General features: G+C 46.8%; 1 protein-coding gene across 6 annotated transcripts in view; it reads left to right on the top strand.

Moving 5' to 3' along the window:
- LOC135522580 (voltage-dependent L-type calcium channel subunit beta-2-like) overlaps positions 1 to 27,222 on the top strand; it is a 139,227-nt gene that overhangs the window by 83,820 nt on the left and 28,185 nt on the right. For all 6 annotated transcript variants that reach the window (XM_064948978.1, XM_064948977.1, XM_064948980.1 and 3 more), the window contains one exon: positions 20,568 to 20,687. In XM_064948978.1, the coding sequence (XP_064805050.1) occupies positions 20,568 to 20,687 (120 nt within the window). The remainder of the gene's footprint in view (positions 1 to 20,567; positions 20,688 to 27,222) is intronic.

Here is a 27,222-nt window from a genome sequence, read left to right on the forward strand (position 1 = left end):
CGTATTACATGACAGTGTTGTTACAACACACATGGCTGATATGGACACGTATTACATGACAGTGTTGTTACAACACACATGGCTGATATGGACACGTATTACATGACAGTGTTGTTACAACACACATGGCTGATATGGACACGTATTACATGACAGTGTTGTTACAACACACATGGCTGATATGGACACGTATTACATGACAGTGTTGTTACAACACACATGGGTGATATGGACACGTATTACATGACAGTGTTGTTACAACACACATGGCTGATATGGACACCTATTACATGACAGTGTTGTTACAACACACATGGCTGATATGGACACGTATTACATGACAGTGTTGTTACAACACACATGGCTGATATGGACACGTATTACATGACAGTGTTTTTACAACACACATGGCTTATATGGACACGTATTACATGACAGTGTTGTTACAACACACATGGCTGCGTGGGAGCAGAATGGGCCTAAACAGCAGTAGTACAGAGTGTATTTCACACTGTGGGACTGCTAGGACAGACACTCACAGTACTGGCAGTCATTCTAATGGTCCTGGTGTTCTGGTGTTGTCTGCTACTCTAGTGAGGATGGACAGGGAAGGACTGGGACCAGAAAACAGCCCGGGCCCATATTTCTTACTCTCTCAGGGGGCGAGAGAGAGAGTAAAAATATGGGCCAGGGCTGTTTGCTAGTCCCAGTCCTTCCCTATCCATCCTTGCTAGAGATCATTTTTCACAAAGACACAAATTTAGACAGGCACACTGGGCTAAAGATGGAGCAGCCCATCCGACAGCCCATGCTGCACTATGCCCAATCCGTTTCTGAGGATGGAACTTGAGGTCTCAGCAGAGTGAGTCCTCTCATAACCAGCCCAGCACTCATCAATCATCCACAGGTACCGCTTGCACCCTAAAACCCAGCTCCTGCCACAATATTGATGATACAAGCACTGTGAACGAGTGCGACACACCCCCCATGGCCCTCCCGTCTCCCCCTAACCGTATTCCCTTCATCAAACAATATCCCTTCATCAGCTCCCTGCCTATTAAGGTTCGATTATTCCCTCTGTGCTTTCTGTAGTGCTGTGTTCCTGTATGGTCCAGTTTGCTTCGAAGCCATCCTGGGTTGTGACTGATATGGCAGAGTATATTCCCTACATAGTGCACTAGTTTTGACCAGGGGATGGCACCCTACTGCCTATATAGTGCAACACTTTTGACCAGGGGATAGCACCCTACTGCCTATATAGTGCAACACTTTTGACCAGGGGATGGCACCCTACTGCCTATATAGTGCACTACTTTTGACCAGGGGATGGGACCCTACTGCCTATATAGTGCAACACTTTTGACCAGGGGATGGCACCCTACTGCCTATATAGTGCACTGCTTTTGACCGAGCCCTATGCACCACATAGAGAATACGGTGCTATTTGAGACACAGTCCTGCTACCTGAGACAGTGTGGTTTTATCGAAAGCCGGAGATACCCAACACTTGGATGGGATGATGCACTTATTTAAGAGGAAATCGCTTGGCACGCGGAATGCTGGGTAAACACATTCCCCCGTTCCTCCCTGTTCCCTGAGTGTCACCTTGAGGTCCAAGCAGCCAATCCTGCTCCCACGCCAGAGAAGCTATTACTTCAGTACTGACCGATCTCTCCCTGCGCACTCACACTTCGACATACAGTGCCTTGCGAAAGTATTCGGCCCCCTTGAACTTTGCGAACTTTTGCCACATTTCAGGCTTCAAACATAAAGATATAAACTGTTTTTTTTTGTGAAGAATCAACAACAAGTGGGACACAATCATGAAGTGGAACGACATTTTTTGGATATTTCAAACTTTTTTAACAAATCAAAAAAAAGTTTGAAATATCCAATACATGTCATTCCACTTCATGATTGTGTCCCACTTGTTGTTGATTCTTCACAAAAAAATACAGTTTTATATCTTTATGTTTGAAGCCTGAAATGTGGCAAAAGGTCGCAAAGTTCAAGGGGGCCGAATACTTTTGCAAGGCACTGTACATATGGATTATGGCAACGCGCGCACATGCAGGAAGGCACGTACACGAGTAAACATATTCATTCACTCATTCTATCAATCTCTCAATTACCCGCTCACACTTTCTTTTTTTCTCTCCCTTTTGTCTCTCCTTTGCTCTCCCTATCTCACACACACACACCCTTTTTCTCTGCTTCCGTTCTTCATTGTCAGTTCGAGTGGGAAGCAGTGGCAGGAGTCAAACATGTTCTAACAGTGCATCCGTTGTCATGTCTTTTTTTGTGTGCCATTGTCTCTGTGCAGTAGAAGGAGAAAGTAGTCAGTGTGTCGGATGATGATTTGATAGACTTTCTGTTCCTGTCAGTGATGTGACATTTACAGGCAGATGGCTGTGAAGCAGCAACCTTTTGTTCCAGCTAAAGAATGAACACAGTTACAGGATGAGTCACAAACAACTATGTACGTCCCAAAATGGCACCCTATTCCTTGTAGTGTGCACTACTTTTGACCAGGATCTGGTCTAACGTAGTGCACTATGTAGGGAATATGGTTCCATTTGGGATGCTAACCTGTATTCCTGAATGTCAACACTGCAGTCTGTCACAGGAGACTAGAAAAACAATCCAAAATACGGAAATTTGATGGTCCAGGAAAAGATATGTTCCGAGATAAAGTTCTTGGAATAGGATTTTTATTTTTATTTTTTTACCCCTTTTTCTCCCCAATTTGTTGGTGTCCAATTGGGAGTTACAGTCTGGTGTCATCGCTGCAACCCCTGTACGGACTCGGGAGAGGCGACGGTCGAGAGCCATGCGTCCTCCGAAACACGACCCAGCCAAGCCACAATGCCCGCTTAACCCGGAAGCCAGCCGCACCAATGTGTCGGAGGAAACACCGTACAGCTGGCGACCGTGTCAGCGTGCACTGCACCCGGCCCGCCACTGGAGTCGCTAGAGCTTGATGGGACAAGGACATCCCTGCCGACACTGGGCCCATTGTGCGCCGCCCCATGGGTCTCCGGGTCACGGCCGGCTGCGGCAGAACCTGAATCTAAGGATTCATGGACAATTTTTTTAGAGGATATAAAATTGGCAGATAAAATTGAAATATTTAAAATACAATTACCTGCATCATTTCTAATCACCCTTTTAAAATATATTTGTACAGTTGAAGTCGGAAGTTTACATACACCTAGGTTGGAGTCATTAAAACTCGTTTTTCAACCACTCCACAAATTTCTTGTTTACAAACTATAGTTTTGGCAAGTTGGTTAGGACATCTACTATTTGCATGGCACAAGTCATTTTTCCAACAATTGTTTACAGACAGATTATTTCATTTATAATTCACTGTATCACAATTCCAGTGGGTCAGAAGTTTACATACACTAAATTGACTGTGCCTTTAAACAGCTTGGAAAATTCCATAATTTGAGTCAATTGGAGGTGTACCTGTGGGCAGAACTGAAAAAGCTTGTGCGAGCAAGGAGGCCTTCAAACCTGACTCAGTTACACCAGCTCTGTCAGGAGGAATGGGCCAAAATTCACTCAACGTATTGTGGGAAGCTTGTGGAAGGCTACACGAAATGTTTGACCCAAATTAAACAATTTATAGGCAATGGTACCAAATACTAATTGAGTGTATGTAAACTTCTGACTCACTTGGACTGTGATGAAAGAAATAAAAGCGGAAATAAATTATTCTTTCTACTATTACTCTGACATTTCACATTCTTAAAATAAATGTGGTGATCCCAAATGACCTAAAACAGTGTCATGTCTTATTATGTCTGTTCCTGTCCTTTCTCTTCACTCTGTCTCTCTCTGCTGGTCTTATTAGGTTACCTTCTCTTTCTCTCCTTCTCCAGCTGTTCCTCATCTCCCCTAACTAGCTCGTTCACCCTTTCCCCACCTGTTCCCTTTTTTCCCTCTGATTAGGTCTCTATTTCTCTCTCTGTTCCTGCTACTTTCGGTGTCAGATTCTCGTTTGTGTTTCTCATGCCAGAAGCAAGCTATCGTCTCGTTTGCTTCCTCCTAGTCCTATCCTGTCGGAGTCTGCCTGGCAGGTGCATCCTGTACTCTACTAACTATCTTTTGTTTGCACCGTGTCCAGTTCATCATATGCTACGTGTGATCAGCTACCACCGTTCCTCTGTGACCCGCACCGACCCAGAGCGACCTGCAGCCTGTCGCCGCTACCCAGCTATTCATCAGAGGGACTTTATGTTTCATTTGTCACCCTCTCTGCGGGTATTCTATTGTGCCATTGACAACGTCGGAAGAGGATCTATGCCATTCCTGTTTTTTCATTAAAAGAACTCTGTTTCTGTTAAACCGCTTTTGGGTCTTCACTCAAGTACATAACAGAAGAATCTGACCCAGAATGGACCCAGCGGCTCCGGACCCTTTTCACTCCGCCGTCGAGATCCAGGGAGCAATGCTAGGCAGACACGAGGAGGAATTGTCTGCTGCTCGACATGCCGTTGAGACCCTGGCCGCCCAAGTCTCCGACCTCACAAGACAGGTTCACCAACTCCACCTCGATCCACCGCCCACTTCCAGGGTTTCCGAGTCTCCGGAGCCCAGGATCAATAACCCGCCGTGTTACTCTGGGGAGCCCACTGAGTGCCGCTCATTCCTCACTCAGTGTGATGTGGTGTTCTCTCTCCAGCCCAACACTTACTCCAGGAGCACAGCCCGCATCGCCTACGTCATTTCTCTCCTTACCGGACGGGCGCGTGAGTGGGGCACGGCAATCTGGGAGGCGAGGGCTGAGTGTATTAACCAGTATCAGGACTTTAAGGAGGAGATGATACGGGTTTTTGACCGTTCTGTTTTTGGGGAAGAGGCTTCCAGGGCCCTGTCTTCCCTATGTCAGGGGAATCGATCCATAACGGATTATTCTATTGAGTTCGCACTCTCGCTGCCTCTAGTGACTGGAACGAGCCGGCTTTGCTCGCTCGTTTTCTGGAGGGTCTCCTCGCCGAGGTTAAGGATGAGATTCTCTCCCGGGAGGTTCCTTCCAGTCTGGACTCCTTAATAGCTCTCGCTATTCGCATAGAGCGACGGTTTGATCTTCGTCGCCGAGCTCGTGGAAAGGAGTTCGCGTTCTCCGTTGCCCCCTCTCCGCATCACTGCCACCTGCCGCATCACTGCCACCCTCCTCCGCCGGCTCGGATGCTGAGCCTATGCAGCTGGGGGTATCCGCATCTCGGCCAAAGAGAAGGAACGGAGAATCACCAACCGCCTCTGTCTCTACTGCGGCTCCGCTGGTCATTTTGTCACCTCATGCCCAGTAAAAGCCAGAGCTCATCAGTAAGAGGAGGGCTACTGGTGAGCGCAACTACTCAGGTCTCTCCTTCAAGATCCTGCACTACCTTTCCGGTCCATCTCCGCTGGACCGGTTCATCTGCTTCCTGCAGTGCCTTGATAGACTCTGGGGCGGAGGGCTGTTTTATGGACGAGACCTAGGCTCGGGAACATGACATTCCTCTCAGACAGTTAAGGGATCCCACGGCCTTGTTTGCTTTAGATGGTAGTTCTCTCCCCAAGATTCAGCGTGAGACGCTGCCTTTAACCCTCACTGTCTCTGGTAATCATAGCGAAACCATTTCTTTTTTAATTTTTCGTTCACCTTTTACACCTGTTGTTTTGGGTCATCCCTGGCTAGTTCGCCATAACCCTTCTATTAATTGGTCTAGTAATACTATCCTATCCTGGAATGTTTCTTGTCATGTGACCTGTTTAATGTCTGCTATCCCTCCTGTTTCCTCTGTCTCTTCTTCACAGGAGGAGCCTGGTGATTTGACAGGGGTGCCGGAGGAGTATCACGATCTGCGCACGGTGTTCAGTCGTTCCAAGGCCACTTCTCTCCCTCCACACCGGTCGTATGACTGTAGTATTGATCTCCTTCCGGGAACTACTCCCCCCGGGGTAGATTATACTCTCTGTCGGCTCCCGAACGTAAGGCTCTCGAGGATTATTTGTCTGTATCGCTCGACGCCGGTACCATAGTCTCCTCCTCCTCTCCCGCCGGAGCGGGGTTTTTTTTTGTTCAGAAGAAGGACGGGTCCCTGCGCCCATGCGTGGATTATCGAGGGCTGAATGACATAACAGTTAAGAATCGTTATCCGCTTCCTCTTATGTCTTCAGCCTTCGAGATCCTGCAGGGAGCCAGGTTTTTCACCAAATTGGACCTTCGTAACGCCTACCATCTCGTGCGCATCAGGGAGGGGGACGAGTGGAAGACGGCGTTTAACACTCCGTTAGGGCACTTTGAATACCGGGTTCTTCCTTTCGGCCTCGTTAACGCTCCAGCTGTCTTTCAGGCACTAGTTAACGACGTCCTGAGAGACATGCTGAACATTTTTGTTTTCGTTTACATGGACGATATCCTGATTTTTTCACCGTCTCTCCCGATTCATGTTCAGCACGTGCGATGCGTCCTCCAGCGCCTTTTGGAGAACTGTCTTTATGTGAAGGCTGAGAAGTGCACTTTTCATGCCTCCTCTGTCCCTTTTCTCGGTTCCGTTATTTCCGCTGAGGGCATTAAGATGGATCCCGCTAAGGTCCAGGCTGTCATTGATTGGCCCGTTCCTAAGTCACGCGTCGAGCTGCAGCGCTTTCTTGGCTTCGCGAATTTCTATCGTCGTTTCATCCGTAATTTCGGTCAGGTGGCAGCTCCCCTCACAGCCCTTACTTCTGTTAAGACGTGCTTTAAGTGGTCCGTTTCCGCCCAGGGAGCTTTTGATCTTCTCAAGAATCGTTTTACATCCGCACCTATTCTTGTTACACCTGACATCTCTAGTCAGTTTGTTGTTGAGGTTGACGCGTCAGAGGTGGGCGTGGGAGCCATTCTTTCTCAGCGCTCCCTCTCTGACGGCAAGGTCCATCCTTGCGCGTTTTTTTCTCATCGCTTATCGCCGTCAGAACGTAATTATGATGTTGGTAATCGCGAACTGCTCGCCATCCGCTTAGCCCTAGGCGAATGGCGACAGTGGTTGGAGGGGGCGACCGTTCCTTTTGTCGTTTGGACTGACCATAGGAACCTTGAGTACATCCGTTCAGCCAAACGACTTAATGCGCGTCAGGCTCGTTGGGCTCTGTTTTTCGCTCGTTTCGAGTTCGTTATTTCTTATCGTCCGGGCTCAAAAAACACCAAGCCTGATGCTTTATCTCGTCTCTTCAGTTCTTCTGAGGTCTCCACCGACCCCGAGGGATTCTCTCTGAGGGGCGTGTTGTCGGGTTGACTGTCTGGGGAATTGAGAGGCAGGTAAAGCAAGCACTCACTCACACTCCGTCGCCGCGAGCTTGTCCTAGGAACCTTCTGTTCGTTCCCGTTCCTACTCGTCTGGCCGTTCTTCAGTGGGCCCACTCTGCCAAGTTAGCCGGCCACCCCGGCATTCGGGGTACGCTCGCTTCCATTCGCCAGCGTTTCTGGTGGCCCACTCGGGAACGTGACGCGCGTCGATTTGTCGCTGCTTGTTCGGTCTGCGCGCAGACTAAATCTGGGAACTCTCCTCCTGCCGGCCGTCTCAGACCGCTTCCCATTCCCTCTCGACCGTGGTCTCACATCGCTTTAGATTTTATCACCGGACTGCCTTCATCAGCGGGGAAGACAGTTATTCTTACGGTTGTCGATAGATTCTCTAAGGCGGCTCATTTCATTCCTCTCGCTAAGCTCCCTTCTGCTAAGGAGACGGCTCAGATCATTATCGAGAATGTTTTCCGAATTCATGGCCTTCCGTCAGACGTCGTTTCGGACAGAGGCCCGCAGTTCACGTCTCAATTTTGGAGGGAGTTTTGCCGTTTGATTGGGGCTTCCGTCAGTCTCTCGTCCGGCTTCCATCCCCAGTCTAACGGTCAAGCCGAACGGGCCAATCAGACTGTTGGTCGCATCTTACGCAGTCTTTCTTTTCGTAACCCTGCGTCTTGGTCAGAACAGCTCCCCTGGGCAGAGTACGCCCACAACTCGCTTCCTTCGTCTGCTACCGGTCTATCTCCTTTTCAGAGTAGCCTCGGGTACCAACCTCCGCTGTTCTCATCTCAGCTCGCCGAGTCCTGCGTCCCCTCCGCTCAGGCTTTTGTCCAGCGTTGCGAGCGCACCTGGAAGGGGGTCAGGTCGGCACTTTGCCGTTATAGGGCGCAGACTGTGAGGGCCGCTAATAAGCGTAGAACCAAGAGTCCTAGATATTGTTGCGGTCAGAGAGTATGGCTCTCCACTCAGAACCTTCCCCTTAAGACAGCCTCTCGCAAGTTGACCCCGCGGTTCATTGGTCCGTTCCGTATTTCTCAAGTCATTAATCCTGTCGCAGTGCGACTTCTTCTCCCGCGATATCTTCGTCGCGTTCACCCGGTCTTCCATGTCTCCTGTGTTAAGCCCGTTCTTCGCGCCCCCGCTCGTCCCTCCCCCCCCCATCCTTGTCGAGGGCGCACCTATCTACAGGGTTCGTAAGATTTTGGACATGCGTCCTCGGGGCCGTGGTCATCAGTACCTAGTGGATTGGGAGGGGTACGGTCCTGAGGAGAGGAGTTGGGTTCCCTCTCGGGACGTGCTGGACCGTTCGCTGATCGATGATTTCCTCCGTTGCCGCCAGGTTTCCTCCTCGAGTGCGCCAGGAGGCGCTCGGTGAGTGGGGGGGGTACTGTCATGTCTTATTATGTCTGTTCCTGTCCTTTCTCTTCACTCTGTCTCTCTCTGCTGGTCTTATTAGGTTACCTTCTCTTTCTCTCCTTCTCCAGCTGTTCCTCATCTTCCCTAACTAGCTCGTTCACCCTTTCCCCACCTGTTCCCTTTTTTCCCTCTGATTAGGTCTCTATTTCTCTCTCTCTTCCTGCTACTTTCGGTGTCAGATTCTCGTTTGTGTTTCTCATGCCAGAAGCAAGCTATCGTCTCGTTTGCTTCCTCCTAGTCCTATCCTGTCGGAGTCTGCCTGGCAGGTGCATCCTGTACTCTACTAACTATCTTTTGTTTGCACCGTGTCCAGTTCATCATATGCTACGTGTGATCAGCTACCACCGTTCCTCTGTGACCCGCACCGACCCAGAGCGACCTGCAGCCTGTCGCCGCTACCCAGCTATTCATCAGAGGGACTTTATGTTTCATTTGTCACCCTCTCTGCGGGTATTCTATTGTGCCATTGACAACGTCGGAAGAGGATCTATGCCATTCCTGTTTTTTCATTAAAAGAACTCTGTTTCTGTTAAACCGCTTTTGGGTCTTCACTCAAGTACATAACAAACAGGGAATTTTAACTAGGATTGAATGTCAGGAATTGTGAAAAACTGAGTTTAAATGTATTTGGCGAAGGTGTATGTAAACTGCCAACTTCAACTGTATATATATATATAAACAGTATATATATATATATAAACAGTATATATGTATATATATATATATACACAGTATAGATATATACAGTATATATACCAGGTATACCAGGGCAGGTCTAGCATGGCAGAAATGTGACAAACGGTGGCATCATATGACGGTGGCACGTTGAAAGTCAATGAGCTCTTCAGTAAGGCCATTCTACTGCCAATGTTTTGTCTATGGAGATTGCATGGCTGTGTGCCCGATTTTATACACCTGTCAGCAACAGGTGTGTCTGAAATAGCCAAATCCACTAATTTGAAGGGGTGTCCACAGAGTATATATTTTGTTGGAGGAGGAATAATGGTCTCGGTGGTTGTTGTTCATGGTTCGGGCTAGTCCCCTTAGTTCCAGTAAAGGGAAATCTTAACACTACAGCACACAATGACATTCTAAACGATTCTTTGCTTCCAACTTTGTGGTAACAGTTTGGGTAGGCCCTTTCCTGTTTCAGCATGCCAATGCACAAAGCAAGGTCCATACAGAAATGGTTTGTCGAGATCGGTGTGAAAGAACTTGACTGGCCTGCACAGAGCCCTGACCTCAACACAATCGAACACCTTTGGGAAGAATTGGAATGCCGACTGCAAGCCAGGCCGAATCGCCCCAACATCAGTGCCCGACCTCACTAATGCTCGTGGCTGAATGAATGCAATTCCCTGCAGCAATGTTCCAACATCTAGTGGAAAACCTTCCCAGAAGAGTGGAGGCTGTTATAGCAGCAAAGGGGAACCAACTCCATTTCTCTTTGCTTATTAAACATGGCTGTCTTCTGTATAACAACCCTACCTTGTCACAACACAATTGACTGGGTCAAACGCATTTAGAAGGAAGAAATTCCACAAATTCACTTTTAACAACGCTTACCTGTTAATTTAAATGCATTCCATGTGACTACCTCGTGAAGCTGGTTGAGAGAATGCCAATAGTGTGCAAAGCTACTTTGAAGAATCTAAAATCAAAAATATTTTTTGATTTGTTTAACACTTTTTTGTTTACTATATGATTCCATATGTGTAATTTCATAGTTTTGATATCTTTACTATTATTCTACAGTGTAGACAATAGTAAAAATAAAGGAAAACCCATAAATAAGTAGGTGTGCCCAAACCTTTGACTGGTACTGTATATATTTGTTTATTTATTATTATGCCCCTACCCCCGTCTCCCCTGATTGGAGAACTTGGTGGAAAATATTACAATTCAATATACATAAAGTTTATTTCCTAATCGCACTGGACTCCAAGTGTATCGGTTAACCAATCAACCACTCCAATCTTAATTCCAACTCTCAGATGTCCATAGTTTAATCCATCTTTCCCAGTACACTACCATTTTACTATTTCCTTTTGCAATACATCTGTCTGTTTTGCGTACATCCAATCTAACCTTTGCAGATGATAAGTTGCAGCTTATCTCAGAGCATTCTTATATTCTTAACCTTTCAAGTCGGCTACAATAGTGATGCATGCTAAAAGTGAAACCCCATAAAAATCTGTGCATTGTTATGCATTTCTGCTGCCGTGACACATTATTCCGAGCGTATTAATGAGCAGAAAATGCCAGAAATGCACTTTTCCCTTCTGCTCTTCTCTTTCTAAGGAATAATGGGAGGGCTAGAAAGCCACCGACTGTCCCACAAGAGAGGAGAGGGGAGGGGAGGGCATTGCTGTGATGTGAAGGTGTTATAAGGTGGAGAGAGAGAGAGAGGGGAAAGTTGGGGGGAGAGAGAGGGAGAATGCGGGCAGCATAATGGGAAACTAGGGGAGGGGGAGACAAAGAGAGGAGAGAGAGGCCGTGGGATGGAGATGTGATGGAGATTGGAAGAAGAGTATAAGTGAGACAGAGAGACAGAGTGGAGAGAGTGTGCTAGCAGAGGGTCAGGGAAAGGGGAAGAGAGGGGGCTAAGGTGTGTGGAGAGGTGAACAAGGAGTGATGGACCATGATCAATCTGGCTTAGGAAGACTAAATCATTTTACATATTTTTTATTTCTCCTTTATTTAACAAAGCTTTATTTTCAATCATTTGATGTAACATGATGGTACCTCAATGCTATTTTTAAACTGCGTACACCTAGAATAACCCCTATTTTCCAGGTTATAGCTACCAATGCTTATAACATACAGAAAACAATTGCGATTCCCCAGTGATGTGTGTATGCCCTCTGCTGAAGGGAATGTTGACATTGCCCTGGGACTGAGGCTACTACCTACCTCTGTACAGCCCAATAGCCGTTCGATGTATGTAATTAGCCTTAGTGATTTGTGCTGTTCTAATGCGTTGACCGTCATGTGACCGCCATATGTAGCGATGGTTTGGGGTTTTGCAGGCAGAGCAGCCCAGAGGGATCAATAAGTCCATTACAGCAGACCACAGGAGCACCGCCGTCACACACACACACACACACACACACACACACACACACACACACACACACACACACACACACACACACTAAAGCAACATTGACTCCATTGCCATACACACGCACACACACACAAAATGGGACCCTAAAGCAACATTGACTCCATCACCATACACACACACACACACACACACACTCACGCACATACATACATACACACACAAGACACATGATGCACGTATGCGCACAAAAACAAACCCACCCTTCCTCCACCCCTCTCTCCCTCACCACCCTCTCTCTCTCCTCAGGATGGTTACAGTGAACTCTCTATGCTCTGTTCTCTAAATTCTCAGTGTGTGAGTAGGACCTTAGGGCAGCTGTGTCATGAAGCCAGAGGCTCTCTCTGTCAGACTGAGTCCATGTCAACCTCCCTCACTGGCCACTGTGCCCAGTGTTCACAGACTGACACAAGCCCAGTCTGAGGGCCCCTTACTCTGGGCAGTGGCCGTGGGCACCTAGCTCTACATGGAAAACATCTGTGCCGCGCTCTGGAGGCTAGCAACACTTCCCATCACACTAGCTCACCCGGATTAGACAATGTTCAAGCCATGTGTGACACACACAATGCCCTGGAAGGTCGCTTCACCTAAGACTATACACTCACCGTCAGCAATAGCATTGGTAGAGGCTTTCGCAATGCTACTGCCTGCTCTTATTTTCATGGGACCTGTTTCACTTGAGGTGCAGTGTAGTCTGGAAACTACATATATATTTTCTCATGAAATTGTATATTTTCTCAGCTGCTTTTACAAGTTCTATTAGGTCCATCTAAACTAGCCTGGTCCCAGATTTGTTTGTGCTCTTGCCATCGCCATTGTTCATTGTCAAGCCAAACATGATGACACAAGCAGTCTGGCACTCAGGCTACATTTGAAAGTATTCCATACAGTAGGCCAATTTGTAATGGATGTCGTAATAGTACATACAACTTGCTACTTGCATAGTCATTCCAATCTGTGTCTGTCCAAATCTGAATATGACTGTGGTAATTGTCTTTGTCGTTAGGCTAATTGGTCTTAACGAGCTAAAATGATATTATTTTCTCCGCCAGCCTTTCTTTTCTGTTAGGACACAGCTAAATCAGCACGTCATCTTCCACACTAGGCTTCGTCCCAGAAAGCACCCTATTCCCTATATACTGTGGTACACTACTTTTGACCAGAGCACGATGGGCCCTGGTTGAAAGTAGTGCACTTAGTAAGGAATAGGGTGCTTTTTGGGATGCAACCCAGAGCTGGTTGAGGTGACCCCTGGGCGGATGGAACTATGACATTGATTGGTTATGATAAGCAGGACTGATACGCGTGTCATATCCATTGCTGTGCGGTTGGCGGTTAGCCTCCCCTAGGGGAGTGACTGCTAGCCATTAGACAAACCGCTAAACCCATCCCAGTGCTGACGTGCGTGGTAGGGACCACTGACCTCTTCCTGCTCTCCTGACCTGTGCTGACCTCACTTAAGGTCACACAGTTTAACCCAGCTCTGGAATGGGGTTGCCAACCTATTAATCCTGGATCAGTTTTACTGCTCCAATCTCTGCCTCAACCAGTTACCATTAGAGAGTTCTCCTCCGTAATTATCACCACTGTCTACATCACGCCCCAAGCCAACACCACTCTAGCACTCAACAAACTGTATGGGGCCATAAACAAACAAGAAACCGCACACCCAGAGGCAGCGTTTCTGGTGGGCGGAGACTTTAACGCAGGGAGACCTAAAACCCTCCTACCTCACATCAACCAACACGTCTTCTGCGCCACTAGGGGCGCTAGAGCTCTAGACCACTTTAATTCTACCCACAGAAACGCATACAAGGCCCTCCCTCGTCCGCTCTTCGGCAAATCTGACTATGACTCCATTCTCCTGCTTCCTGTGTATAAACAACAGCTCAAACAGGATGTACCAGTGATGCGCTCAATACGGAAGGTTGGATGAAGCAGACGCAAGGCTGCAAGACTGTATTGCTATTACAGACTGGGATATGTTTTGGGATATCCGCGCTGGGCTAAAGGCTGGAGCTACTGTTTACAAGGAACGGGACACTGACATGGAAGCATACAAGAGGACAATATAGGAGGAAGGTGGCATCCTACTACACCTGCTCAGACACTCGTTGTATGTGACAGGGCTTGCAGAGGGAAACCCATCCGTGAGTTGCTCAGCGATGCTGAACTCCCAAACCAGCTAAATGCCTCCTATGCTCGATTCGAGGCATATAAATAACACTATGCCTTGAATGAAAGCCCTTGTTTTTCCGGATGACTGTGTGATCTCGCTCTCAGTGGCCGGTGTCAGCAAAATGTTTAAACAGGTTAATAATCACAAGGCCGCCGGGCCAGACGGAATACCAGGGCTCATTCTCAAAGCATGCGCCAAACTCCAAGGTAACCTGTCTAAATGACTATTAGCCTGTAGCACTCACATCTGCAATTATGAAGTGCTTTGAAAGGCTGGACATGACACACATCAACACCATCATCCCAGGCACCCTGGACCCACTCCAATTCGCATACCGCCCCAACAGATCCACAGATGACGCAATCTCAATTGCACTCTCCCACCTGGACAAGAGGGGAAATAGCTATGTGAGAATGCTGTTCATAGACTACAGCTATTCAACACTATAGTCCTCTCCAAACTCATCTCTAAGATAGGGACCCTGGGACTGAAACCCTCCCGCTGCAACTGTTTCCTGAATTTCCGGATGTGCCGGCCCCAGGTGGTGAGGGTAGTCAACAACACCTCCGCCACACTGACCCTCAACACGGAGGCATCTCAGGGGTGTGTGCTTAGTCCCCTCCTGTACTCCCTGTTCACCCACGACTGTGTGGCCACGCTCAACTCCAAACATCCTCATCAAGTTTGTTGATGATGCGACGTCAGCCTAGAAGAGGTCAGAGAGTGTGGTGCCAGGACAACAACATCTCCCTCAATGTCAGTAAGACCAAAGAGCACACACACACACAACACACACACACATGCAGACTGACACAACACAAACACACATATGTACACATTACACACACACACTGACTTTTACACTCATTTGCTGATGCTGCTCTGTTCTTTATTTTACTCTTATTATTATCTATCCTGATGCCTTCATGTGCTTATCTACTTCAAATACCTTGTACTTCTGCACATCGATCTGGTACTGGTACTCCCTGTATATAGTTCCAGATTGATCTGGTACTGGTACTCCCTGTATATAGCTCCAGATTGATTTGGTACTGGTACTCCCTGTATATAGCTCCCAGATTGATCTGGTACTGGTACTCCCTGTATATAGCTCCAGATTGATTTGGTACTGGTACTCCCTGTATATAGCTCCAGATTGATCTGGTACTGGTACTCCCTGTATATAGCTCCAGATTGATTTGGTACTGGTACTCCCTGTATATAGCTCCAGATTGATCTGGTACTGATACTCCCTGTATATAGCTCCAGATTGATTTGGTACTGGTACTCCCTGTATATAGCTCCACAGGGATATGGTACTGGTACTTCCTGTATATAGCTCCAGATTGATCTGGTACTGGTACTCCCTGTATATAGCTCCAGATTGATCTGGTACTGGTACTTCCTGTATATAGCTCCAGATTGATTTGGTACTGGTACTCCCTGTATATAGCTCCAGATTGATCTGGTACTGGTACTCCCTGTATATAGCTCCACATTGATCAGGTACTGGTACTCCCTGTATATAGCTCCACCTTGATCTGGCCTTCCACAAGATTCCCACTATAAGTTGGGTGAATTTTGGCCCATTCCTCCTGACAGAGTCAGGTTTGTAGGCCTCCTTGCTCGCACACACTTTTTCAGTTCTGCCCACAACTTTTCTATAGGATTGAGGTCAGGGCTTTGTGATGGCCACTCGAATATCTTGACTTTGTTGTCCTTAAGCCATTTTGCCACAACTTTGGAAGTATGCTTGGAGTCATTGTCCATTTGGAAGACCCATTTGTGACCAAGCTTTAACTTCCTAACTTGAGATGTTGCTTCAGTATATCCACATATTTTTTCTTCCTCATAATGCCATCTATTTTGTGAAGTGCACCTGTCCCTCTCGCAGCAAAGCATCCCCACAACATGATGCTGCCACCCCCGTGCTTCATGGTTGGGATGGTGTTCTTCGGCTTGCAAGCCTCCCCCTTTACCCTCCAAACATAACGATGGTCATTATGGCCAAACAGTTCTATTTTTGTTTCATCAGACCAGAGGACTTTTCTTCAAAAAGTACGATCTTTGTCCCCATGTGCAGTTGCAAACTGTAGTCTGACTTTTTTATGGCGGTTTTGGAGCAGTGGCTTCTTCCTTGCTGAGCGGTCTTTCAGGTTATGTCGATATAGGACTCGTTTTACTGTGGATATAGATACTTTTGTACCTGTTTCCTCCAGCATCTTCAAAAGGTCCTTTGCTGTTGTTCTGGGATTGATTTGCACTTTTCGCACCAAAGTATGTTCATCTTTAGAAGACAGAACACGTCTCTTTCCTGAGCGGTATGATGGATGCGTGTTCCCATGGTGTTTATACTTGCGTACTATTGTTTGTACAGAAGAACGTGGTACCTTCAAGCGTTTGGTAATTTCTCCCAAGGATGAACAAGACTTGTGGAGGTCTACAATTGTTTTTCTGAGGTCTTGGCTGATTTCTTTAGATTTCAAGCAAAGAAGCAGTGAATTTGAAGGTATGCCTTGAAATACATCCACAGGTACACCTCCAATTGACTCACATGATGTCAATTAGCCTATCAGAAGCTTCTAAAGCCATGACATCATTTTCTGGAATTTTCCAAGCTGTTTAAAGGCACAGTCAACTTAGTGTATGTACACTTCTGACCCACTGGAATTGTGATACAGTGAAATATAAGTGAAATAATCTGTCTGTGAACAATTGTTGGAAAAATGACTTGTGTCATGCACAAAGTAGATGTCCTACCCGACTTGCCAAAACTATAGTTTGTTAACAAGAAATGTGTGGAGTGGTTGAAAAACGCGTTTTAATGACTCCAACCTAAGTATATGTAAACCTCCGACTTCAACTGTATATAGCGCCATTCTTGTGTATTTTATTTGATTCCTCGTGTTACTATTTTACTTTCAAACTCTGTATTGTTGGGAAGGGCTCGTAAGTAAGCATTTCATGGTAAAGTCTACACCAGTTGTTTTCGGCACATGTGACAAATACAATTTGATTTGATTTGAAATATCTGTGCAACATTTAATGTTTGCATCGATTCATCGATCAATGCATAGTTTACAAACATGACACACGCACGCAAACGGGCCCTTTGTATTGGGCAGCGATAATCACAGCGGAGACACCCGGACAGATAGAGGAACTGTGAGGAGGAACATGGGAAAACGAGAGAACAAGCAAGGAGGAGGGGGAGCGATACGGAAGGGAGCCAGAGAGAGAGCGATAGAGAGAGGGGAAGAGAGTGAGAGACAGGCAGAACCACAGAGGTAGAAACAAAATGCAAGAAATCCGGTAAGATAAAGCGAGAGATAGTGTGAGATAGATATATTTACAGGCTAAGGAGAGCTGAGATTGCATGCAGCAGGCACCACCTAAGTAGCAGCAGTAGCAATAAAATTAGCATCCTCACACTGATCATCCAGGATCCAGGCAAGCGTGCTCTTATCTGTCCCCGAGGAAGGAGCATGGCAACCCAGCCTGTGGAGGTAGGACAACAGGGCTGGGTCTGGAGCTGGACTGAGGCATGAGGAAGCAGGGGAGAGAAGCAGCATCGCGGCCGCCCAGCTCACACAGGCCAGGCGGCTTCAGCACCAACGCCGGCAGATAGACTAGGCTTGAGGAGAGGCAGGCAGCTGCTGAGATTGGAGAGCTCACGTGGACAACGTAGCAGCACCATTAACGGTAGTTGGAGCATTACATGTATCAGTAGCTTTTGACCTAACAGTATCAACGGCAGTAGCAGGAGCAAAGGTAGCACATCTGTCTCTGCAGTATTGGCAGCCCCACCAAAGGTAACCCTAACAAAGGTAGCCATAGCTGTAGAGGTATTCGTAGCAATAGCAGTCCAGGTATCTTTAGACACAGTAGGGATACTTAACAGTGGCCCGGGACACTGAATGACAAGTGTGACTGATGAAGGCCACCTGGATTCGGCTGCTGAAAAGATCCAAGGGAGGTCGCGTCAAGAGCGCCGATGACAGTGTAAGCCGATTATTCAAACATGCTTCCTTCATCTCCTGTTTGTGTGCGTGTGCACGTTCGTGTGTGTGTGAACGTATACGTCCACTGGTGTGTGTACTGAATGTACATCATCGCATGCACCTGTGCGTGCCTGTATAGGGGTCAGGGGGTGGTATTGTCATGCTGCGTTAGGGATGATAAGGGTCAGTGGGGTTGTCCGTCATCACTGTCAGAGTCCTCATCATGTCATAATTATGTCGTAACTCTCTTGGTCAGACCCCTGCTTTACTCTGGACATAATGGAATGATGGTTTGAACAGTGTCAGTCACATGAGGATAACAGGATACATGAGGTTGGTGTGGTTGTATGTTATACTGTAGTGTTTGTGAGCGTGTGTGCGCAGGGTTGGGGAGTAACTTATTATCCAAAAAATGCTAACAGTAATCAGTTACATTACCAGCAAATATTTTGTAATCAGATTACAGATACTTTTGAAAAAACTAGATTACTTCTTGGATTACTTTTACATTCAGAAAGGATGTTTGCGAATCGAATGTATTGACACCTTTCTGTTTTCTCAATGAAATTCAATTCAGCTCTGAAAATAAGCACAACGTTCGTTCAGCCTGACCACAAGCCAGAGACCACTCTAATGACACACCACATGCGTTTGATGGATGCTTTTCTTGTCTTCTTCTAAGGGGAAAGTAATCCATAAGTAACTGAGAGTAATAATAGGTCACTTGTAACTGTAACGGATTACATTTGGAAAGTAACCTACTCTACCATGTGCAGTTGGCTCGTGCGTGCGTGCTTACGTGCGCGACTATGTGCACATGTGTGTGCATAGCTCCTGTGATGGTGAAGTGTGGGTACTAAAATTATTTTTAGGTAGGCTTTAACGAATGAGGTAAGACACCGATATCCAAAGCATGAAGCAAAATGCATGAAACATAAGCGGTGTTTCAGATAAAGAGTATTTATAGACGGTGTCTCAGGTACACCGTAGGAGAAGAAACATGGATAGTTAATGAGCAGTGTCTCATCTACAGATGTAGGATCTTAATGTGATGCAGTTTGCTACAGCATTACAATGATCCTGTAGCAACAGGAAATGTCAATTATTAAGTGGATTATAATTAATGGATATTTTTTGTAAGGGTTACGGGATGCTTGGGTAGTTTTAAATCAGCCGGGTAGAGTTTGAGGTTATTTATTTTTATTTTGAACCCAGACAGAGGAGAACAGAGAGCAGTGTAATGGTGCAGTGAGGAACTTGTGTGGCTGGCAGTGGCTTGCCTCTCTGTGCAGGTAAGAGAATGCATCACCCTTCCTTCTGTTCAAAAAGCCCCTCTGAGTCTGACAATAACAAAACAGGGCTATAAACATACTGGGCTGCCTGCCCGCATTGTAGCTTTTCAGAGTGTGTGTGTGTGTGTATGTCTGAGCGTGTGTGTGTGCGTGTGTTCCAGCTTGTCTGTTCCTGCCTGTGTGTATAAACTGTGTGGTTCTGACTGTGAAGCATGGAGGAGGAGGTGTTATGGTGTGGGTGTGCTTTGCTGGTGACACTGTCAGTGATTTATTTAGAATTCAAAGCACACTTAATCAGCATGGCTACCAGAGCATTCTGCAGCAATACCCCTTCTCATCTGGTTTGCGCTTAGTGGGACTATCATTTGTTTTTCATCAGGACAATGACCCAACACACTTCCAGGCTCAAGGAGAGTGACGGAGTGCTGCATCAGATGACCTGGCCTCCACAATCACCTGACCTCATCCCAATTGAGATGGTTTGTGATGAGTTGGACGCAGAGTGAAGGAAAAGCAGCCAACAAGTGCTCAGCATATGTGGGAACTCCTTCAAGACTGTTGGAAAAGCATTCCTCATACTCCTCATACCCTATAGTTACTGATGTGACCTTAGACAATGTGAGATAGTGGGTGTCCCGCTGCTTTATGAGAAGCAGGGGAATGTCCATTTGAAACATGCATCCAATTAGCTATTGTGATTTCTTTCTGCCTCTCCTCCCTCTGGGTTTGAATATTGTGTGATTTAGACGTTGTGCGCCTGTTCACGAAGTTCACTAACTAGGCTCAGATGCTCTCCGACGATGCATTGTACCTCTGGCGTTGAGTGTGGTCATTCATTTATTTGTGGTCTCATAGTGTTTTTTTTTACAACTTTTTTGTTTTTGACAGAACCCTTCTCCAAAAAATAGTGCTTCTGCTTGAGTTTCAGTGAGACACTATTAAACAAGGCAGCAATGTCCATTGCAAACTAGTTTACCAGCAATTGTCTTCAAATGTGGACCTTTCAACTGTGATGCCTCACTGACAGCAGGGGCATGGTGTATAGATTCTGTGACAGTGAGTGTTGGTGTGTCTGATGAGTGTGAGTCTGAAGAGTTAATCTCTTGTGTGATGTTGAGGTCTGAAGAGTAAGTCTGTTGTTTGATGTTGAGGGCTGAAGAGTAAGTCTGTTGTTTGAAGTTGAGGGCTGGAGAGTTAGTCTCTGTTGTGTGTTATTGAGGTCGGATGCATTAATCTATCATGTATCTTTCCTTAATGTGTGTTTTCCTCTACTCTGCAGGGTTCGGCGGACTCCTACACCAGCCGTCCATCAGACTCCGATGTTTCCCTGGAGGAGGATAAGGAGGCAGTGCGACGAGAGGCAGAGCGGCAGGCTCAGACACAGCTCGACAAGGCCAAGGTACTTCTCTCTCTCTCTCTCTCTCTCTCTCTCTCTCCCTCCCTCTCCCTCTCCAGTAGCCCCTCACATGCATTTGAGCCCCTCTGTCTGACTCCACAGCTCAAATCAGTTCTACAGGCTGTTCCCAAAACACACTCTGACAGCAAACCAACACTGTCTGTCTGCCCTCCTCCCCTCCATCACCTCAGAGCAACACCAAGGAGTCAGTGATACACTGGAGTCAGCAAAATGGAGAAAAACACAGAGGGAGAGTGACAGAGGGAGAGAGAGCGACATATATAGAGTGACAGAGGGAGAGAGAGTAACATATATAGAGTGAGAGAGAGAGTGACATAGGAAGAGAGAGCGACTGATATAGAGTGAAAGAGAAAGTGACAGAGGGAGAGAGAGCAACATATATAGAGTGACAGAGGGAGAGAGAGTAACATATATAGAGTGACAGAGAGAGTGACAGAGGGAGAGAGCAACATATATAGAGTGACAGAGAAATTGACAGGGGGAGAGAGAGCAACATATATTGAGTGAGAGAGAGTGACAGAGGGAGAGAAACATATATAGAGTGAAAGAGAGAGTGACAGAGGGAGAGAAAGCAACATATATAGAGTGACAGAGAGAGTGACAGAGGGAGCAACATATATAGAGGGACAGAGGGAGAGAGAGCAACATATATAGAGTGACAGAGAGAGAGAGAGCAACATATATAGAGTGACAGAGAGAGTGACAGAGGGAGCAACATATATAGAGTGACAGAGGGAGAGAGAGCAACATATATAGAGTGACAGAGAGAGAGAGAGAGAGAGAGAGAGAGAGCAATGTATATAGAGTGACAGAGTGACAGAGGGAGCAACATATATAGGGTGACAGAGAGAGTGACAGAGGGAGAGAGAAAATGATATTGTTAAAGAAAGAGGGCTGTGGTTAAAAGTAGTGCACTATAGAGAATGGGGCTCAGTTTCAGACCTAACCCCAGATTCAAACTAAGGCGGACCTCTCGTTTCCTCTGTAAAAATACCCCCAACAATCAATCAATGTCACCCAATTACGTACAATATGAATGTAAAATATTCAGTTGTCTGGACTTCTGAGATCTGTTCTCATTATCTATTGCATTATGCATAGGCAGTTCTGAAATGGCTATATGGCTCTGCCTATTTATGGAAAAAAATAAAATAAAAAATGCTGGATTGATGAAGGTTAAGGGGACCTTACCTCGGCACATTTTACGGGCTCCTACTTCACAGCTAGCACATTGTGCCCGCTCTGCGCGCAGTAAGGATTTACAATTGACTTCAGAACAATTTGAAACGTTTGCTCAAGGTGAAATGATACGAGAATCTTTATCTATGGTGCGAGATCCACCGTTGAGTGCTTATGCAATGACGGTGCCAGATTACAAGTTACAAGGCGGGCACAGCAACACACAGGACAGGTGTCTCATAACACTGTCAGTACGGGCACAGAGAAGGCTCCAGGTTATTAGCCAATGAAATATGCATAAAATAGAGTCATGTTGACAGAGAGAGAGAGAGAGAAAGACAAGGAAGAGAGAGAGAGAGAGAGAAAGAGAGTCTCTGTGGTGTTAATTGGCTGTCAACCACAGCGCAACCTACCAGTGTTCCCAGTTAAAGATCTGTCTCCTCTTCAACCTGCTATCTCGTTTTGTCTTTTCCGTCAGTCCACTCTTTATTCCATTCTCTTCCTCCCTTCTTTCTCTTTCCATATGCCCTCACTCGCTCTTCTCCAACCCCTCATTCTCTCACCGGCCTTTCCTCCCTCTATCCTATTCTCTCCCTCTTCATCCCTGTCTCTCTTTCTCTCCCTCTCCCCTCACTCACTCTCACCAGCCTTCTTTCTCTTCCCCTCGCTTTCTCCCACCCTCTCTCTGGCTGTGGTCAATACTGCATGCCTAATGAATGCATTTCTGTGTTGCATAAAGGAGAGGAACAGGGGGATGGACAGGGAGATGAGGAGAGGAGAGCAACAGGGGGATGGATGGGAGGGGAGAGATGAGGAGAGGAACAGGGGGATGGACAAGAGAGGCACAGGGTGATGGACAGGAGAGGAGCGATGAGGAGAGGAGAGTTACAGGGGGATATATAGGAGAGGAGATGAGGAGAGGAACAGGGGGATGGACAGGAGAAGAACAGGGGGATGGACAGGAGAGGAGCGATGAGGAGAGGAACAGAGGGATGGACAGGAGAGGAGCGATGAGGGGAGGAATAGGAGGATGGACAGGAGAAGAGGAGAGGAGAGCAACAGGGGGATGGATGGGAGGGGAGAGATGAGGAGAGGAACAGGGGGATGGACAGGAGAGGCACAGTGTGATGGACAGGAGAGGAGCGATGAGGAGAGGAGAGCAACAGGGGGATGGAGAGGAGATGAGGAACAGGGGGGTGACAGGAGAGGAACAGGGGGAGGACAGGAGAGGAACAGGGGGATGGACAGGAGAGGAACAGGAGGATGACAGGAGAGGAACAGGGGGATGTACTGGAGAGGAACAGGGGTATGGACAGGAGAGGAACAGGGGGATGACAGGAGAGGAGCAGGGGGATGGACAGGAGAGGAACAGGGGGATGGACAGGAGAGGAACAGCGGGATGACAGGAGTGGAACAGGGGGATGACAGGAGAGGAACAGGGGGATGGACAGGAGAGGAACAGGGGGATGACAGGAGAGGAACAGGGGGATGACAGGAGAGGAGAGGAACAGAGGGATGACATGAGAGGAGAGGAACAGTGAGATGACAGGAGAGGAGAGGAACAGAGGGATGACAGGAGAGGAGAGGAACAGGGGGATGGACAGGAGAGGAACAGGGGGATGGACAGGAGAGGAGAGGAACAGGGGGATGACAGGAGAGGAGAGGAACAGAGGGATGACAGGAGAGGAGAGGAACAGGGGGATGGACAGGAGAGGAACAGGGGGATGGACAGGAGAGGAGAGGAACAGAGGGATGACAGGAGAGGAGAGGAACAGGGGGATGGACAGGAGAGGAACAGGGGGATGGACAGGAGAGGAACAGGGGGATGACAGGAGAGGAGAGAAACAGTGGGATGACAGGAGAGGAACAGGGGGATGACAGGAGAGGAGAGGAACAGAGGGGTGACAGGATTGGAGATGAACAGGGGGGTGACAGGAGAGAAACAGGGGGATGACAGGAGAGGAACAGGGGGATGACAGGAGAGGAACAGGGGGATGACATGAGAGGAGAGGAACAGGGGGATGGACAGGAGAGGAACAGGGGGATGACAGGAGAGGAGAGGAACAGAGGGATGACATGAGAGGAGAGGAACAGTGAGATCACAGGAGAGGAGAGGAACAGGGGGATGACAGGAGAGGAGAGGAACAGAGGGATGACATGAGAGGAGAGGAACAGTGAGATGACAGGAGAGGAGAGGAACAGAGGGATGACAGGAGAGGAGAGGAACAGGGGGATGGACAGGAGAGGAACAGGGGGATGGACAGGAGAGGAACAGGGGGATGACAGGAGAGGAGAGAAACAGTGGGATGACAGGAGAGGAACCGGGGGATGACAGGAGAGGAGAGGAACAGAGGGGTGACAGGATTGGAGATGAACAGGGGGGTGACAGGAGAGAAACAGGGGGATGACAGGAGAGGAACAGGGGGATGACAGGAGAGGAACAGGGGGATGACATGAGAGGAGAGGAACAGGGGGATGACATGAGAGGAGAGAAACAGGGGGATGACATGAGAGGAGAGGAACAGGGGGATGGACAGAAGAGGAGAGGAACAGTGGGATGACAGGAGAGGAACAGGGGGGTGATAGTGTACACAGTGTACACAGGGTCCATACGAGGTCAGGAGAAGAGATACACAGATGCACACAGGTCCCTGAAATAGCATTAAAAGAAAGATTCACACATTTTGAATGCTATATCTTTTTTCTTATCTCTGAGCGATATTCTATCGATTTCCGGGGTCATTTCGCGTTTTCATGTGTATCTGAGCTATTGCTGCTCAAGCAGGCAGAAATACAGCTGGCAGAATGAGTTTTGCATCATATGATTGGGCTAGCATGGGCTACTGATGTCACAGACCGGGTAATTGATCCCTGAATAGCTAGAGAGAGAGAGAAGCGGAGGAGCATGAGTAAGGTAGTCCCAGTTCTCCAGACCACACAGGCACACACTACCTGACGGTGTTTTAAATGGTACTCCATTCCATTTGATAGTGTGCTACTTTCAAAAGTAGGCTCTGATCAAAAGTAGTACATATATAGGGAAGACGGTGCCATTTGCGGAAAAAAAACATGTTTTTTACAGTGGAAAAACCCATTTACAGATCAAGATAAAACTGGGCAATCAGTCGAATGGTGCACATTCATGGTTGATGGTCCCATCATGGACGTCACCAGGACCTGGTTTTCGGGGCTCTAACCCCTAATAAATTTGGAATCCCTGAATCTTTTGCACTGCTGCAATGGCGTTAAACAAAAGTGTAGTTACTGAATGCGCCACTTAGTTCATAGAGCTGTGGTTACGTGAAACTCCCGAAGTCATCCAACCGGTCTAATCACTGGTAAGGTGCTGCTGGTGCGCAGTAGAGCGATGCTCTGCCACTTCTCATAAGGGTCCTATGTCTCGCAAGATCACTTAATGACGAATGAGTATTCTACGTATGAAACCGAATACAATGGCATGATAATGTCAGGGTACTGTTATACCAAAAACACCATGTCATGACAATTTAGCATGATTGTGATTTTTTTTTTGTCATGAGGTGGTTGCTCTATAAATCTATTGGTTCGGCTGGTTAGCCACCCTCACTTACATCATTGAAGATAGGCCTAATGTATGATAAGGTAGGCCTAATGTATGATAAGGTAGGCCTAATGTATGATAAGGTAGGTCTAATTTGGTGTTTTAGGATGAACAAAATAGAACCTTTTCCTTTAGCCACTTACACTATGTGTCGGCACAGGCAATCATCCAATTTGGATGATGTATTGTCAGTATATACTAAAATGATTTCATACAATAGGCTTCGGTATCAACTTTCATTCAGAAATGATGGCTTAGTAATAATTTTTTTAAAAATGGTGCTCCGGCAGGATACCTAAAAATTGATTTTGAAGCAATTGCCATGTGCGGTCAACTGAAACTTCGAGCACCATTTTAATTGGGACAGCTTCAATGCCTTGCTTTGAGACAAGCATGGGAACTCATATTTTTGTTTTCACTGAATTTCCACGTGGATGTTTGGTCACAATTAGGCTGGGAAATGTTATCTAAATTGAGGTGAGTGCTCATGACCATTAGTCTTGCAATTGAAAGCAATACAGATTTTCTCTCTACACACACATTATGCCTATAGCTTACCTGATGAGCTCCCCTGTTGTTTTCCTGAACTTTCTAATCATTTTATGATGCATTTCAGTCATTTAGTCTACTTTTGCGAATACACATTTTGTGAGCTTTTCCCATAGGCTATTCAAGTCATTTGACACATTTGTTTCGTTGTTTAAAAAGTTCACAAGACCTACATCGTTTCAATAACAATATAGCTGAAACCACTATTGGCTTCATTGACTAACTGAATTTATTCTCATTGTATTTGTAGGCTAGGCTACTTGCGGATGGATTATTTAAAATAATTGTAACAGTAGGCCTACCTCATATGGTGTTTACTGGCCACAATCGATTGAATGAATATTAAGAAGTGTTGATTCATTTAGTTGGCCTTGGAACATGGAAGGAAACATAGCGCTGCAGGAGGTGCTGCAGATAAATTGAAGTACATTTGCCAATTTACGTAATTACTCCTTTCTCTATGAAAATAAATGAAATCATTGAAAACACTACAACAGCAGAATTTAGCCACAGAGGATCACTAGCTTATTATGACAAATTGCTGTAGATTGTGTTTTGTCACATTATGAGCACATAGGCCTAGTCCACAGTCGGGAATCACGCAATTGGACAACAAAATATAAAACAGCTGATTGTTGAGTTGTGGCTGTCAATGAACAGCAGGCAGCAGCTAGAAGGTATTTCGCAATATTTCAAAATACAAAGGCGGGAAAACCTGTTTGGATAAGTGAGTGCCACTGTAAGGTTGGTGGACGGAAATCTCTTCATATTCTAGGCCTAAAAGCTGTGTGTCCACTGTTTCCATTGGCCTATGCTATTGGTTCCGTTTAAGACATGGGTCTTTCGTTTTATTGACCTCAGTATATAAATGTCAGCTTGTCATCTGGATCATTTGTGTGTTAGAATTGCAGGAAATGACTTTAGATAAGGCACTTCATTTCTGGGACCCACAACCCCCCCCCCCCGACTGAGCCCCGAATGTCACCAAACCCTGGTGACGGCCGAGGGTCCCATAAGCTAGGCCGACGGCTGAAGGTGACTGGGAAGAATTATACTCCCTCCTCCGAGTGAGGATTCTTACCTAACAGTTGTTGCAACATCTCTGGGTTTTAATACAGGCTTAAGTGCTTTCCAGGGACATTTGTATGGCTTCTTCAACACAGGGAAGGACTGGGACCAGAAATGAGTCTGGGCATTACAGATGTAGGA

This window comes from Oncorhynchus masou, chromosome 30 (genome assembly GCF_036934945.1).
Source record: "Oncorhynchus masou masou isolate Uvic2021 chromosome 30, UVic_Omas_1.1, whole genome shotgun sequence".
Taxonomy (NCBI): Eukaryota; Metazoa; Chordata; class Actinopteri; order Salmoniformes; family Salmonidae; genus Oncorhynchus; species Oncorhynchus masou.